At 43.1% G+C, this 17,269-nt stretch overlaps 1 protein-coding gene across 1 annotated transcript in view; it reads right to left on the bottom strand.

The window, feature by feature from the left end:
- The window catches only part of LOC306743994 (metabotropic glutamate receptor 4-like), a gene marked incomplete at both ends in the record, with an annotated part of 126,362 nt that extends 112,672 nt beyond the window's left edge, over nt 1–13,690 (bottom strand). Inside the window, one exon of the mRNA XM_079226552.1 lies at nt 13,157–13,690. Within this exon, the coding sequence (XP_079082678.1) occupies nt 13,157–13,690 (534 nt within the window). The remainder of the gene's footprint in view (nt 1–13,156) is intronic.
- Between the last annotated feature and the right edge of the window lie 3,579 nt (nt 13,691–17,269).

The following is a 17,269-nucleotide window of genomic DNA, read 5'->3' as shown; positions in this document are numbered from 1 at the left end:
CAGACTCGCCGTCGGTGTCTATGTCAGGACGTGACGCCTCCATTAACACTGACTAGCTGATTAACTGTGAGAACAGTGCACGGGCAGGTAATGTATTCACTGAGTCGATGGCAATGGCTATTTACACAGGAGTGTCTCTGTCTGCACAGGTAATCGGTTCCTAGAGGAGACATGCTGCTCAGAGACAAGTAACTGGCTGGATGCATCCGCTGCTGTAAGGACTGCTCTTGTTATTTAAACCCTTTTTTTTCTTCTTCTTCTTCTTCTTTGGTTCAAATTGCGGCTAACTTTATACATCACTTCACTGATTGGTGTAGACCGTGTTATCTTCCTTATCCAGCCATAACCTTTATCCTGTGATGCTGATCCAACCGTAAGAATGAGAAGGGGGGGCTGATTAAACCCGACGTTTCCTCAGGGTTTATCTAGAACTCTCTAAGCACCATTGAAACTCATTTCTGTTTGTGTAAAACTAAGTTTCACACTCACATTGGGCATAATTACCTGCTTTCCTTAATTGAATATACTTATCTAAAGCTTTGTTTCTCCCCTCGGCTGCTTAATTACTTATAAAGAGGATTGCTTTTTTCCGAAATAGAGATATTACAATTAGTTATTGAAAAAGTTGTTGCTCCTTTTCCATGTTATGAAAGTCATATGTTATGTGCTGTATATATACTATTCAGAAATGGTGAAAACAGTTTTAATTTGCTAATTTAATATGGATACATCTGTGCTGCAAAATGTTTTCTATTCAAACACAAAGGATGAAAACTGCAAGTGATTTCATGTTTCCCCTGAGACACACAATAGATTGTTTGACACGACGGAAGCGCAACTATTTGTATCAACAGCATTTGTTTGCTGAACATATCAATCACAGAATTTTTAGAAAGTTGAATTTGTTATGCTCATTCCCAGATATTGATCTCCCACACACAGCCTGCTCGATCATTTCAATCTAATGGCACCAGACCTTTGAATGACTTTGGAACAAGTCCATCCACTCACTGTACTCATCCCTGTGTCGATACTGCTCGGGGTTTTAAGTAATGGTCATACTCAAGCAGGGGTCAATAGGATCTTGTGGGTTTACCATCTGTACTGTCGACTTTGCAGTGTCATTGAGACAGTAAATCTGGGGTCAAACAAAATACGGGAGGCTATAATTTAAAGACGAGTAAATCCTCTCCCTGACATGGAAAGTCATGCATTACAAAATACAGAATGTGACATTGTTAATGGGATTAAACGGACGCTCTGTCGACATTTCATTTACTACATTACAGCAGCAGGGACTCGCAACGCTCTTGAGGCTGTGGATCCTGTCAGGAGTTTATGGCGGCGCCCCGCGGGGTAGAGATCCTCACCCTGAGATGATATCAGCACTAGAAGTATAGCTTGACATGGGAAACGGCAGCATCCTTGGCAATGGCCCAGGAGCTCCTGGAATTAAATTTATATAACCTGCAAAAGTTGTGTGAAGACAAACAGGGAGAGTACAAACTCTCTGAAACTGTGTTCAACTGTAGAATAATGTATCATCTCTGTATATGTGTCCTAAAAACATAATTATGTATGCTGCACCATTCTTATGAGTCTAACTTATATTTAGAGTATTTCCTCTCAAGGAAACGACTTCATCACTAGTTTCAGCATTTGCCTAAATATGGCATATGATTACATGTAGGTCACAACGGGCTCCAGCGTGTCTGTCAGAAGTAAAGGAGGAGACGTTGTGATGCTGTTACAGAGCCAGCAAGTCAGCAGAGGTTAGATTTTGACAAGTGAGGGGTATTCGCTTCCTGTTCCCCACCAACAATCAATGTTGATTTCCTTTAACTAGACCAGGATTTTTCCCGAACCAAGTCGTGTATGTGCCTGAACCGAACCAAACCTCCCCAAACACAGAGAGGAAGAGGTGCATGATGGGAAGATGATGAGACGTTTGTCAGACGGACTTAGAGGAGAGGAGAGGAGAGGAGAGGGAAACAAAGGAAGAGAAGGAAAGGAAAGGGGAGGAGAGGTGAGATGAGATGAGGAGTGGAACGTAACCTTGTTGTTTTGTTTGAAGACTTGTGATCACTCAAACCTGGAAAGTACCCGAAGAAATCTGACTTAACTTTTGCTTGCACATTATCTGCATCTTTACTTCTGGCCGATAATATACTTAATGAAGGTGTGCTGTAATTGTTCGTTCATACCAGTTTCACCTGAGAGTGAAATATCTGGAGGTCAATTTATTCACCAACAACCAATCATCCAGCAACTGAAGTTTTGCAAAATAAGTTCTGATTTCTGTCTTCAAAAAGATCTTTCCAGGGCCAAAAAAATAAAAAGATACTGAATGATTAGGAGCATTTATGTTGCCTCTCAATGGCTCTCAACATGGCGGCAGCTGTGTCTGCGACTCGCAGCTAACGGTACTATTAGTGCTAACAGAGCTAACCTGAGGTTCCTGAGGGGGAACCTGAGCGTCTACGAGAACACTTTTTCTCTCGGCATGAGAAACTACATCCAAAGTATTACAGCCCCAAACAAACTCTTCCAAGATTATTATCAACATCATTATTGAGGCCCTTATTGAATTATTAACACGTAATACTTCAATTCTAGCCTGAAAGTGCAAAACCATCATATATAATGTATCACAACTAAGATTAGATAAGATGACCTACAAGATCTGTTTAACTGTGTAACAAACTGTATTATATGAGACAGATCAGCGGTGACTAACAAATTGGACCTCAGGATACAAAACAGTACTTCAACATGAAATAGAAAATGCTGGTTCCCGAGGACAAGATTTCACAAAGAATCTGTGGCTCGCTGGTCTCATGAGAGATGATTATTCTGCTTTGTTGCTATTCCTATATAGCTGTTACTGTCCGGACTGCTAAAAACGGCTACACTTCAGTTGATGCCATGTGTAGAAAGATTTGACTGGATTCAAATATTATTAATCATTATTGACAATAAATACAGGAATTATCCTCAGTGGAAAAATCTCTGCCTTGTTCTCGCTACTCAGAGGGAACAGGGCAGAGATTTTTACAGTTTGCCACTATTATATGACAGTCATCTAAAGTGTAATACCAGCATGTCACCTTTTTGGAGAAATCAATAGCAATATGTTCCAATTCTGATCTGTACATGTCCAAACACCGGCTTTCAGAGAGGGTAAACATGTCAGGAAATGAGACACGTTGTCTTACCATCTTGAAGACGCCGGCCGGGTCAACCTCCAGGTGCGTGTTTGTAATGGAAGGTCTTCAGATCGTGATAGCTTAATGATTGCTGGTGAAAGAAACAAGGTGACGGGATGGTGACAAATGGACAGCTAGTCTGTCTGGCGCTATCGCGTGAGGAAGCCTTTGAGGCGATAATTAGCCAGTAAAGGAGAATTGATCCCCCTCTGCCAGCTGGTTGTGTGAATGTGTACAAATATTTGGAGAGTATGCATGATTGGCTTCTGTATTATGTCTCTGTATTTGCACTCGGTCTCATTGGACACTGGTTTTAAATATCAACTGACGTTCATAAAATGGCAGCCTCTGTAAAGCTATGCAAATGGACTCTTTCCTCGATGGCAGCGCTCCACCTTTGCACTGCCATAGAAACAGAAAACTGGAAGTGCTCAGGGGAATCATGATTGAAGAAAATGTAAACAAATGCATGAGACTAGTGGGACCATCTGGTGTAAGAACATTAAGGATTTATACTGGAGCTGAAGCAATCGAGAAGCAAAGGGTCTTAATGTTTTTAAACAGCATTAAAAATCTGAATAGATAAACTGCAAGTGTCTATTGGTACCAGAATATGCTACGTATTTTAGCAATGGTTAGATGGCTAAAAGATTGTTACCTTACAAAGCAGCTGGATTCTCGCTGTGCTACCAGATCACACATCTTGTCAGGCTTTGGGTAATGCGTTTGTGTCCGGTAAGCCAGAGCACGGACCAATCAGAGTCCTGGGAGGGAAGCTGTGGCCGTGGCTTACAGGTGTGTGAGACGTCGGTTAGTGTAGATGCTGCAATAGCATCGGTCACATCAGAACTGGAGAGCGTTCATTGAAAGAAGAGCGGAGACCGATACTGAAGGCTTTTTTTCTCAATGTAAAAAGATATTCTCTTGACTCGCGTTAGCAAGAGATTGACTGACAGATGGTTCATTCAATCCCCTTCCACATATCTTTGAAAGTGCCTGCCCTTTTCGAAACAATTTTCCAATGACGGCTTCTCTGATGTGTCTGTGTAACAAACCATCTGGCAGGTCAGGTTAGAAAGACCCAGTAGTAGTATTGATAGTGATAGTGATAGTAGTAGTAGTAGTAGTAGTAGTAGTATTTAGAGCTGCAAAATAAATGTAGGAAGTAGGTTGTTGACGATGATTGGGTCAAACTGAAGACCAACACCAGGAGTTGATTTGATTTTGTATTCGCTAGATTTAATAAAAAAAGATGTCCACATGCAGTATCTAATGTGTACCTGTGTCGGGTGCAAAAGTATCTGTCCTCGTTTTACCTCATCTGATCTTTGCCTGTTAGTAACTATCAGTCACTGAAACCATTTCATTTATTTGCCAGCTTGTATTTTATATCCATCTGTGTTTTGCAATCAGAAAGCAACTTATTTTTCTTGGCACATCTATAAAAAAAAATCTTAAGTGAAGGATAAGCAATTATTCTCAAGCTAATCAAAGCTCTACTCATGGCATGGATCCACTGCTTTAAAAATAAAATGTTCTGTCGAGAAAATCAATGGAATTAATGTAGACACTCATTCGTATAAATTCATGCTAGCCTCATTAGATTATTGGTGCAACACCTGCATATTGGTAGTTTTGTAGGAAATTATGGTTTTGAAGTCTCTTGCTTTTGGCAGGGTGGATTGACTTTAATATGTGTGCAAACATGTGTGTTCTCCAGAGGATGACGTTTCCTCTCGCACCACCAGCAGGTTGAAAGTTTTCACTTATCCAGTGAATGATCTCAATATCTATTGGATGGATAGCCACGAAACGTTGCACAGATATTAATGGTTCCCACAGGACAATTATAAAAACACAGTATTACACCGTGGCTGTCTCTGTACAATATCACAGTGCGCGCTACAAAACAAAATGTAAAAGTATTAAGTATCCGTTTGCTGCAGTTGTTTCAAAATTGTAGCCTAAATGTTGTGTTTTCATGGTAAATCCCAACTGCCTCTGTCCAGAAAGCAAGTCCCTTTTGTGTGACACAGCAGTGACTCATGGGAGCCTCCATGTTGTCTCATGTGCTGGAAGGCTGGATGATGTCCAAGCTGCTTAGCCTGAAGGCGGCCAAACTTTCTCTTTCTGTCCCCGCTGCACGGTAAACTCAAGATAACGGCTGGCATTAGGCTGACAGAGCAATCCCTTTAAGATCATCCCTTTAAGGAACTTTACAGTGGCCCTATGAAATCTTTATTACATTGACCTTTTCTTGCTCATAGGTTTTTATATTTATTAGTAAAGAGGAGAACACATAAACTGCTGTGCTGAAATTAAGACATAACTGAGCTCTCAGTTACCACTCATTCAGCCTGCTTTAATTAAATAATAAGTAAAAAATCCCTCTCCCACAATCAATACCAAAGCCGTCATGGCACCATTGATTTCTTCTTATTTGAATTTGCTTGAGCTACTCAAGGTTTTCAGTTTTCTCTTCCTTGTGGAATCAACCCTTTAAGTCTGAGTAAATTTTAAAGCAGCGCAGCCTCAACACAGCAGGACAGTGATGGATTGTTGGGTTGATGGTGAGATTATGCAGGTGAGACAGCTCAAAAGCCTTTAATCCCACGCTCTTTTCAGGAAAACTGTGAGGTCTGTGCTCTGTTTGTTCTGTTCTTAAGATGCTGTTTTTTCTCTCTCTGTCTTTTAAACTTTTAAAAAGTCAGAGAAAGGAAACTAGATGCACATCTTGCAACTGTGGTATAGTGACAACCTCAACACAGAGAACATAAGCAAGCCCTGTTGGTGTTTGTGTTGTGCACTTCAATGTCCCTCTTGGCTTTTAGGAATTTCACAGCAATGCTCAGCAGAATTAAATCATACATTTAAAAAAGAAAATACAATTTTACCCTCCTGCCAGCATCCCCTCAGTGGGCCTGCTAGTGCAAACTAATTAAATGGCAGGAATTAATTTGAGTGAAACCTAACATATCGAGAAAGAGAATGCACATGAGTACACAGCAACACAGTAGCTTGTTGTCACTGTGCTTGGTGATTACCAGCAGTGGGATTGCCTGCTGAGGGAATTGCAGACAGCAGGAAGAAGGGGATAAACTAGTGCCAAGGAAAGGCAAGTCTCTGGGCGGCCTTCACTCATGACTGTCCTCAGAATTGATCACACGGGCTTGGGTGGGCAAAGTGAGTTGAGTCGGAACTAATCCTGGACTAAAGGAACTTCTCCTTTGTGTGGTGGATGAAGGATGGAGGATGTCCGCAAAGGGGGGGTCGAGAGAGACGGCTTCGTGGATTTGCTCTGCTCAGTAAAAGTCAAGTTGCGGGGCACGAATAAAACCATGGAAGCTCATTGGTCTGTGAACGCACTAAAAACAATTGCTTTCGCTTCCCTGTTTGTTTGTTTGTTTGTTTGTTTGTTTGTTTCGGTTAGACTCTCCGGGTGTAGGAGTTTCAGCAACTACATGTGATTGTGTTGGGCATGGGTGGGTTTCAGGGAATGGGCTGCGTGGATGAGCTAATGTAGCGTAGTGCGCACCAAATTACACTTAGCACAGAATGGGAGTGAGCTTAGTCAGAATCAATTCTCCTATCCAGACCTCTCTCTCTCCTCAATTACAAAGTCAGAGTGTAGCGTATAACTGCACTACACCCATAAAGGTTTCATCGAACCCAATTACTTAAAAGCGTGCCCCACTTATGTTGTGATTATTGTGAATCAGTGTTCATCCGACCACACTGTAACTTCTTGAAAGGTCAAGGTTGAACCTTTGCCGTCACAACGCCATCATACTTCTGACGGAGTTGACAAAATATCCAGGAAGGCAGAAGACATCATACATCATTTTTATTGATACTTTCAATGGGTCCAATGACTTTGCAGAGGTCAAGGGGTTGGGTGTCATGCCAAACTCACAGAAATATCCCCAAACTATGCAGTATCGGCCAGCTTTATGAAGCATTTTATCATCTTTCCGCTCAGCGTCTTGGTTTTACAGCTTGTGATTTTACTGTTTTGATTAAGTATTTTCACTCGCATCAACCTTATATCCAGTGTGCAGCTGTTTTCAGCCAAAAAAAAAAAAGAAGCTAGAAAATAAAAACACACTGAACATGCTAAATCATGCAGCACAGCCCAATATTTTACTCGGGAGTTGGTGAAGATAAAAACTGAACTAAGAGAAGAGTAAACACGGCTCCAAATGAGGCTCACGTTTACTTTTTGTTTTATCGCTAACTACACCATATGCTTTTTCAAGTTGCGGACACATCTGTTTAGCTTCACAGCAACATTTTATTTTAATGCTGTTGAATTTGCATGCCTAACATTAACTGGGAATGATATTTACCTTTATGAGACCATGAATTAAAAGCCTGGTGCGTCTTATACAGACGCTAAATGGGGCCTTGTGCTTCAGTATCTGATGCTCTGGGAGTGAGATCAGGCTGCTTCACTCTAGGCTGGCGAGATAATCCCAGAGTGAGATGCTGAGGGGGAGGAAGGCACTGTGCCTAAGGGCCTCTGCCTCCGTCTCTAATGAGGGAAGAGAAAGTAGGATGCAAGGTCTCTTCTCCACAGACAGCAAAGGCAAAGAGTTAAATCTCTTCTTTCTGCTCAGCCTACCTTGCTTGCACTGCTCCTCTCCTAAATCCATCTGTCTCCACAGTTCCAAGCTCACTCCTCCACAGAGGAAAGACTCAGTCCTGCAGACTGCCTGTGCCGGATTGTACCTAATTTAGAGAGCTGCTGTGTGGAAGTTGCCCAAGCCACCACCCTCTTTGTCTGAGAGCTTATGATTGTCTCAGCAAGGCAACTTCACCACCTGAAACACAATGCATGCTACTGCAGTGTCTGACTGTGGCAGCAATATGCAGCAAGCCCGCCAGTGTAGCTGTTTTCAGTCATGTGTAAGAGACACAATCAAAATCCCAGGGCGTTGATTATTCTCAGCCTTGAGTATCATAAGCAACCAACCACTAATTACCACAAGTGCTGGTGCACTTTGCTCCTACTTATAGAGTAGTATGAAAACCCAACTGATGGAGAGCAGACCAAAGGCTGGACCCGGTGATGAGGGCGTGCAGAGAGAGAGAGCTTTCAACCCCAATCCCTGGGCGTAAATTACGTAACAATGGAGTAAAATATTCATGACACACCATGGGGACGGAATCCTGCCTGCTCTGAAGTGCTGAGCAAACACTTCGCCCTCAGGCACTCAAAGACTGTGAGGATAAGGAAGAGCCCAAAAGTATGGAGCTGGAAAACAACTGCAAGCATGAGGCCAGTTACAGTCAGGGAACAACTTCAACGAACAACTTCAGCAGCGTCAGCAGCAGTCGTTTCGTAATTAAATCGGTGGCATGTTATGTTTATTGTCTGTTTTCATGTGTTTCTGTTTATTAAGTCATCAAATAAACATGAGAATTTGATGAAGCAAAAAAAACACACAGCGCGATAAGAAACAACCTCATCACAATTTATTAGGGCGTTAATCAGTATGCTGGATTGTCTACAACACAATCTAGTGGCTGTGTTAAATGCACACACACTAAAAAGTAATAATCACTATCATCATCTTGGGTTTAGTTTCAACCCAGCGGTTCCGGTGAGGAAAACGTCGTTAGGAGAAGAATCCGGCTTTTGAAGTCATTAGAGGAAGTGGCGAGCAGTGAGACTCTCCTCGCCACTCAGGGGAGTCCTACTTAAGGTTTTATCTGACTTTAATGATGGAGAAAAGAACCAGAACCGGCCGAGCCGTGCCGTGCCGTGCCGGAGTATAACCGTAGCTTCATTTATTCGTCAATATCCTGAGGGCAACGGCAAAGTACAGAGGATTGCATGAACTGTACTTGCAGCAGAGTGGTTTTTGATGGGTCTTGCTGATTTTTACATTTTGAAATTCAAATAATATTTGTTCAAAAGAGCCTAATTGAAAGCTTAAAGAGAGAGATACTTTGAAGGAAAAAATCCACCCATTGTTTTATTTTGAATATACCCTCTCTCCCTCAATTCATCTTCCTCTGCACCAGTTTGTGATTACCTGCCTTTCCCACAATGCATCTGGACAATTGCCAGAGAATCAGCATAATTTTGCTCCCAACCCAGAAGTTCATGCAATTCCACCATAGCCGAGAGGAAATGAAAACTCGGCCAACTCAACGGCCGACGCGCTCTAACATTACTCTTGTTTGCATTTGTGGTAGAAGTTCTAAATATGTTGTGGGTTCAAGTTTTTGCAATCGTCATGGATGGCCTTGATATCAGCAAAAGGCTCATTCTTCCCCATAACCTGAACTGAATACAATTAGTAGATGAAATATGAAGTTAATTATTAATTTACAATTAGCATTAAGCACAGTGGGAACATTTTATCAACTTGTTTACATCGTTAAATCGTTCGCATGAAGATTAAATCCTGAAGAGAAAATTATAGAAACAAGGGCACACATTAACTAAAACAACGAGGTGATATGCATCTGGTTCACTACAATACATTGAAAAACAAACACCAGGTCTACTTCACTATCATCTCGTGACTCGTGTATTAACATTATTCAAAATATTAAACCCTGTATTATTCTTTTCACCTGGGGCCACTTCCGGGCCCCAAACAAATCACATTTACACGGCTTCTTGTTTCCGTATCAGTGTGATTCATGAACAAATGTTCCGCCTGTCGACGGCAAAACACAAGATAAGTCGATTAAAGGCTTTTAGAGCTTTCCAGTTCTCCACAATGTTTATTTTAAAAAATAGATGAATGAATATCTAAAGAGAGATGTTTCAAGAAAGGTCGCCAACAGCGTTGTGACTGACTCTGCTTTTTATTTGTAATTAATGCTATCTACTTGACATTTGGTGTAACTTTATGAAAACCAACACTGAACAAAGTATCCATTTCAAAGACATAATGAAAACGAGAAACCAAGTTGAAGCCACGTGGACCTGCTGTGTCTGTTAGATACAATATATTCACTTCAGTGACATTGATAGGCATCTGTTTTTCAGACATGAAGCATTTGTCTGTTTTAGCAGTATAAACAGACTCACAGTTTATTTAGCTGATTGGAGTTGGTGTTCCAATAAAAAGGAATTTGGCAACTCACTGCTGCTCATTGTACAATTCATTACCACAGTATTACACATTCAGACCGGAGAAACCCTTGTATGATGGTGTACGTTGTGGGATTACTATGCAAATAGCACCACTATTACCAACCTGCCTGTTTACCATCCATGTTTCATCCTGAGTGCATTGCCATGCCATGTTGGTCTTCCAAAATAGACCTGAAATGTGTCTGAAATGGTTTGTCATCCACTGACTCAAGACGTCCACATACTTTTTAAAGCTGGAGTGATGTCATCTGTTTGTGTAGAGACTGAATAACCTGTGATTTGCTTTCCCCCCAACCAGTGACAAATCCACCATTGGAGGTGGTTGCATTCACACTCTATTACCTAAAAGCCTGTTTTTATGTGTTTTCCGTATTTCTGTCCGATCCCACTCTTGATGCAACGACTCAGACAGCTCATGGTTATCCGGCTGCAGCTCTGTGATATGCAGAACATGCTCAGTTAACGGCTGCTCCCAATACCGCCCAGGGCTTTTATGATGTCAAGGACACACACAGATTCCTGGATTGTACGCAGAAATGGTTATATGCCAAGATAGCTTCCTACTGTACGAGATTAATTCTTCTGCGAGAGTCTTGATTGTCTCTTCCATATATCAAAGTTTATGTTTCTCTGAGTTCATAAGTGGTTTGGAGAGAGGTCGTTTTTAATAAACTGTCTAATGAAATATAGTGTTTCCTGCTTGGAGTGAAAGTGGCCTCATCCTGTAGCCTTCTCCTCCGTCCCTCAGTGGGATTTGTCCGTCGAGCTCAAGGCCCTCTCTAGCAGGCGGTTCAAGCCCACTGGGCAGATACCTTTAAGGCCATTGTCGATCAAAAACTAAATCCCTGCTTTCTCTGTACAGAGGGAGAATAACTTGTGCACCCTTTCAGCATCCATGAGTAGCACCAGACTCACACAAAACTCATGCTTTGCAAAGAGAAAACAAAGTCTTGGATGGAAGAGCTCAATGCCCTTTAGAGAGGGGGAAAAAATGGAATAATAACGTGTTCCCACTGCAGGATTTGGCAGACTATTTGGAACACACAACAACTCATTGGCAAAATCCTGCCCAAACAGAGGCTTGCCAATTTGTGGCATGAAGACGGCGCACAAGCTTTCGAGTGGACAGACCCTCCTCTGGAGATGTAATGCGTCCTCCACAAGAAGTCTGGCCGCAAGATTTTATTTGTTTTATTTTTATTTAATCCAATTCACTTGCACACAGTGAGGCATACAGGTTATTCATTCAACACTGGTATCGGATCAGTACTCTGTATCGGCCGATGCCCAAAGCCCAGGTACCAGGACTTGGACTGAGGAGGTTGATGCAACTCAATGCATCTATGAAACAACCCTGTGCAGCCTGAAACGATGTTGGCATGTGACAGAGTGCTGGAGCACTGTGTGCCGACCAACCCGTGTGTGTTGTGCTGAGCTATGAGACGATGACTGTGTGAGACATGTCACCAACCTCCTTTTTGCTCAGCTGCGAGCTGTGTATTCCCCTCATGGTGAAAGTGCTGTGCCAGGTTTGTACATGGCACTAGAAAAAAGACTTACACATTCACAGGACCAGAATGTGTGACGGCTGGAAACTGATGCCATCCTTGCGTTAGCTAGTTCATCCACCACTTTCTAAAAAAGCAGCAAAGATGTAGGAATGCGGTATTTAATCGGCCTTATTAGTGACTTGTTAATCAGGCTCGTGAGGGGGTATTGTACTATTCACCCTCTTGCCCTCTGCTGAGCAGTTAGTCGGCCCCAGAGTGGCATTTGAGACTTCGTTCAATCAATTCAACAGCTGAGCATTCAGGCGTCATCTTCTATAGTGCCGCTTTAATAGATGACGCCTTTGTTAATAGAACAATGGCTTCATATTGCTTATCTTGTTACAGCCGTGCTCTCTGCCTCTTCACTAGTTGATTAAGACTACACGGATCAGGAAAAGGAAGATAATTATATACTTAATGTTCAGGCCCTATAGGGTTAATTATATTCATAAATGCACAGTTTTAGTCAGTAGATTCACAAAAACAAGTTCATCAAGCCCTGGAAGCCCAGAATAATCCCTCACTTGTGTTCGTTGAGCAAGGGTTACAATGCATAACCACTCTCTTCTTACTGCAGCTAGTCAGCCATGAATATTGGGATATTATGAAAAAGAGACAACCTGTTTTGACACAGTCCTTATGCTCATTAGTCGGGTTGTGGCCTGCCGTTTGGTTTGACAGCGCTGAGCAGGTATTACAAAATGATGTCATATATTGTTTATGTGTTGCTCTCAATTGCACATTATATTAGCGTCTGCTGAGCCAACACAATGCAGAGGCTCATTTTATGCATTATATTCAATGTGCTCATGGTGCCATGCATGGCTTCCCTGAATTAATTGCAAGAAGGCAACACTAAGGACTCCTGGCAAGTTAATGTCATTAGTGAGGAAAATGATGATGTAATCGTCAGATCCTAGTTTTCTGGACAGTGGGAAGGCATTTCTGAAGCTACTGTGATTCAAGCTTCTGAGGAAAATGAAAAGGCCAAAGGAGAAGCAATAAGGACACGGGCTGGGAAATGTGGAAGGAAAGAGCCTCTGTGTTTGTGTGCGCATGTTTATTCCATCAGGTGAACTTTGCTTACAGCGTGTTGATATTGCCACAGTGTCGGAATATAAAATTCAAAGTTTTTCTTTGGTTTATATTGTTTCCAACTGACAATCTGATCTCCAAAAACATGTTGGAGGGAATATCCTGTGGGGAATACTTTAATATATCTGCACTGCAACCACGAGGAGAAAGATATTGAAGAAAAAGTAAAGTGAGAAAGAGGAGAAACTGACCTTGAAGAGACGCAAGATGTTGGCTACCATGATTGACACGGAGCTGGCAGATGCACCGATCACTCCCACCACTCTCTCCGGCTTTGTGATGATGGGCGGCCCTCCGCTGAGACACTTGACATCGGTTGAGTCTTTCTCAATTAATGCCTGAACGAATGTCAGCGACTGCTCCAGAGCGTGGGTGTCCCGGGAGCAGGTGTCCAGGATGCGCGCCCCCAGAGTGATATTGGGCAGCAGCTCATTGTCATTATTGATACGATCCAGGGCGAATAACATGGCCTCCAGCCGGTGGATCCCTTTCTCCTTCTTCAGCTCCCCGCAGGCTTTGCCGTCGTTTCCCCTCGCGTGCACGGGGAACAGCCCACCCAGAGATATGTCCCCGTCAATGCGTACCGAATTGAGGTGCGTGTGGCCTGGCATTTTGGGCTTGGCTGCCAAGGCGATGGAGAAATAACAAGTGAGCAGCAACACCCAGCAGCAGGCGCCTCTGTTGCAGCCAATCCACGCTCTCTCAAAGCCTCCTCGCAGAGTCATAATGAAAGGCTAGATCTGCATCCAAATACAAATTCAAGCCCTTTGAAAAAGAGAGTACACACACACACACACATACAAATGTCCTGAAGGTTAGGCACAATGCTTTTCAGCGCACAGTCATCTTCAGAAGTCTCTGCTCATGGTTTATAGCTCTGACACAAACTCGGAGATACTAATTATGCACCCTCGCTCTCGCTACCTCTTTCTTCTTTCCCCTCTGTGTTTCACTCTTCCCCTGCACCTGAGAGCGGTGGCTACAGGCAGTCACTAAACAGCACAGGGGTGAGTCAATCAGAGTCCACAGAGAGAATTAGTAAAAGGCAAGCACAAAGGTGGGAAGTGGGGCTCTCTTCTCTGCTTCTGCGGGCTCACTCAGGTGCATTTCGCGCTCCTCTCGGTCCTCCAAGCAGGCAGAAAGTCACGGGATGAGCCAGTGGGTCCCACAACGGGCTCCTGAAAACAGAGAGGAGAGGCGTTAGATGCTGAGGAGGGATCAAAGTGGGACTTTGTAGATGAAATGCAATCGCATTGATCGTATCAACCACAGATTGATGCAGCGGGTTTGTCTTGTTCGAGTTTAACACAGTGGATGGGAGACAAGCTGCTGTCACGCCCTCCATATTTTCATTGATATCCTACTCAGAACCGCGCATGTGCATTGGACAGTCAGAGTTGCAAACTAGTTTCCACATCCTAAAATTCCGGCAGCAATAATAATACCTGAACCCAGCACTCCGCACAGGAAATCTGTTCTGTGTTGCACCCAATGCCTCGCCTGCTTTCAGAGCACCGCGATGAATTATTTCTATGTGCCTTGAGCATAACTGATTCGCTGCTGCTTGGCACCGTTTCATAGACTTCATAACCGCACACTGCTCTGCTCATGTTCATCCTCTCCAGAGTGTTTTAACCAAAAGGTTATGAAATATAGTGCTAAATTAACAGCATGGGATTCTGATAATGAAAGAAACAATATTCCTCGGGTTATGAACACATCTGCTCTTTGCACATCTGATCCCTCGTAGTCTCTCCCACCCCTTGTATCAAGAGTGGTAATGGGTACTCTCTCTCTATGTGTGTGTGTGTGTGTGTGTGTGTGTGTCCGTAGGTTCTCTCAACAGTAGGCATGCCTCCCCCACAGTGCCAGACTAATAGAGCAGAGGATCTGGACACAGTTGGAGAGTCTTGCAGCACTCCCTCTGTCCCTCCATTTCTCTCTTTCTCTCTCCCTCTCTTTCTAAATTGACCATCTCACTCACATATCTGTCAGGCTTTACTTCATGCTGCCTTTGTGTGCTAACATACAGCGTCCCGCGGCGGCGTGGCCCCTAACAGAGGACACAGAGGGCAAAAGCTCATTCAAGACCACAAAGGAGTGCTACCTTGAAGCAGCTGTCATACACATCACTGCGGAATAGCGATATTTTTGCAATTATTTAAACAGAGATGGAGGTGTAGTGGGTAGCGCCTTTCCCTCTAATGTTGAGTACATGTTTGTATAACTATCTCGTTGGATTGTAGATTTCGGGATCTATGTTTTATAAGAGCCCCCTTCGTAGCCTCTTGTTCTATACTTGTTCAATTATTGTTCTGAGATGTTTTTTTTCATCCTGATCCCTCTATTCTATGACATTACTATAGGGTGCTGCGTGATTGAATATGTGTTTTCTGTCTGTATAAAGTGTTCTCCATCCCCTTTTTTGTGTGGTGTAAATGTGGCATCCACTTGTAAACCTCTCGGTACTACATTCAGCACTTTAAAGCTGTACTTGGCAGGAGGCGGAGCCTCTACCACCAGGGTGTCAACCGATGTACTGCATACAGTGATTGGGTTGTGATTTGTTGATCCCTGTATGCTCTGATGATCGGCCTTTAGACCGAAAGCTAAAAATAAAGGGTTCTCTGCATAGATGTAAGTGTGCGGATATCTATTCTACCAGTTAGAACTATCTTGTTGCATTGGAGGAGTCAAGAGATTTGCCACGGTTCATATATTAATAACAACGTCGCCGTCACGGGTCCATCTTTGCTTTCTTTAACTTATGACATCAAATAATAAAGACGGGCCCGCTCAAACACTTCAAGGCGGCCTCTCGTGCCGCTCCTCCCGTCCTGCTGGGAACCAAAAGGAGATATTTATGTCATCCTGCACAGATCGCCCCCTTAAAACAGAGCATCCATAATGGATGAGAGCCTACCAGTCGCTGCAAAGCATTTCATTCTCGGGGAAAGCCTCGAGGAGAAGGACGGCCGCGCCGGCTAGGCCTTTTATAATAGAGTTGAAAGCAGACAAACAGGTAGGAAGTGACACTGCTGCACTGGTATTGATGATGGAGTGATACCTGCTTTTTACCCACCAGTACAAACGCACCATGTACAAGGTGGTCCATGTTGTATGGACCATGAGGATTCTCTAGTCTAGAGCAATACGCTCTACTGTGCAAAGATTTGCAGCATGGTTGGCCCGCAAATAGCCTTTTAATTTTGACGATTGTATTTGTCTTTGTGGGCATTTTGATAATAATGTTGTTTGATCATTTTCAAAGAGATCATAATCTCAGCCTGGAAATTAAGGAGCTGCGGGCAAGGAATTTGCTTCACATTTCAAATCACCTTCTCCTTCGTCATTGTGATTACAAACTACAATCTGGATAATTACAGCGCAGTGCTGAACAAAACAAATTAGACAATACTGTAATAATTGAGTCACGTTTTAAGAGCAAGCCTCGACAACTCAGATCAGAATCAGAATCAGCTTTGATGGCCATGTAAGTTTGCACATAGATGGAATTTGACTCCGGTTTCACTTTGCTCTTCGTACTTATACACACACAATATAGAGTAAACAAGATAAATATAAAAAAGATAAAGACATTAAAGATAGTAGTCAAAAAAGATGAGATCCTCTCTGCCTCGGGGGATCTTTTTGTAAAGGGGTGGACAGCAGTGTCCCTACACTGCCATCGCTCTGAGAAAATACAGCACGCACAGTGGCAGCTTTACCAGATGTTTAGTTACAAGACCCAGATGGGCAGAGGAGATAAACATCAGCTGTCTGCAGAGAGCAGGAGGAAGGGGAAATTGCAGAATCCACACAGCAACCGTCTCCCCGCACTGAGACGAGGAGGAACTCCGGCTTCCTCTGCACTCGACCGCGGTCCCCCGCTGCTGCCTCGCTGATGGCTGACAGAGCTGTAGGGTTTACTCCACTTTGGGTTTCTCAGAAATGAAATGACACGTTGCCATGGAATACACTTTGGTATGAAGTATTTACTGGAGTGTGTCTCGGATTTATAAGACAGGGCGGCCTTTTTTTTTTGGTCGGCGTTTGTGTGCTTTTTACACGGCTGAAGGGGCGGAAAGCATTCATAAAGTTAAATGAATCGCTATTAAAGTCTCTTTCTTTACTTTGTGGGGCAAATTAATGCAATTTTCAACAGCGAATACTCGATAAAGCCATCTCACCAGTTAGCATCTGACCAATGCGCAGTTGTTTTGCACTTTAAATTAGCTTGAGGGCAGTTGAACGTAAACAGGGTGTGCAAGGAGCGAGCAGTGACTTCAGGTCATTTCATGTCT

This window comes from Taurulus bubalis (genome assembly GCF_910589615.1).
Source record: "Taurulus bubalis genome assembly, chromosome: 11".
NCBI classification, from domain to species: Eukaryota; Metazoa; Chordata; class Actinopteri; order Perciformes; family Cottidae; genus Taurulus; species Taurulus bubalis.
Note: the sequence above shows the minus strand (reverse complement) of the source record. Positions and strands in the feature narration are given on the sequence as shown.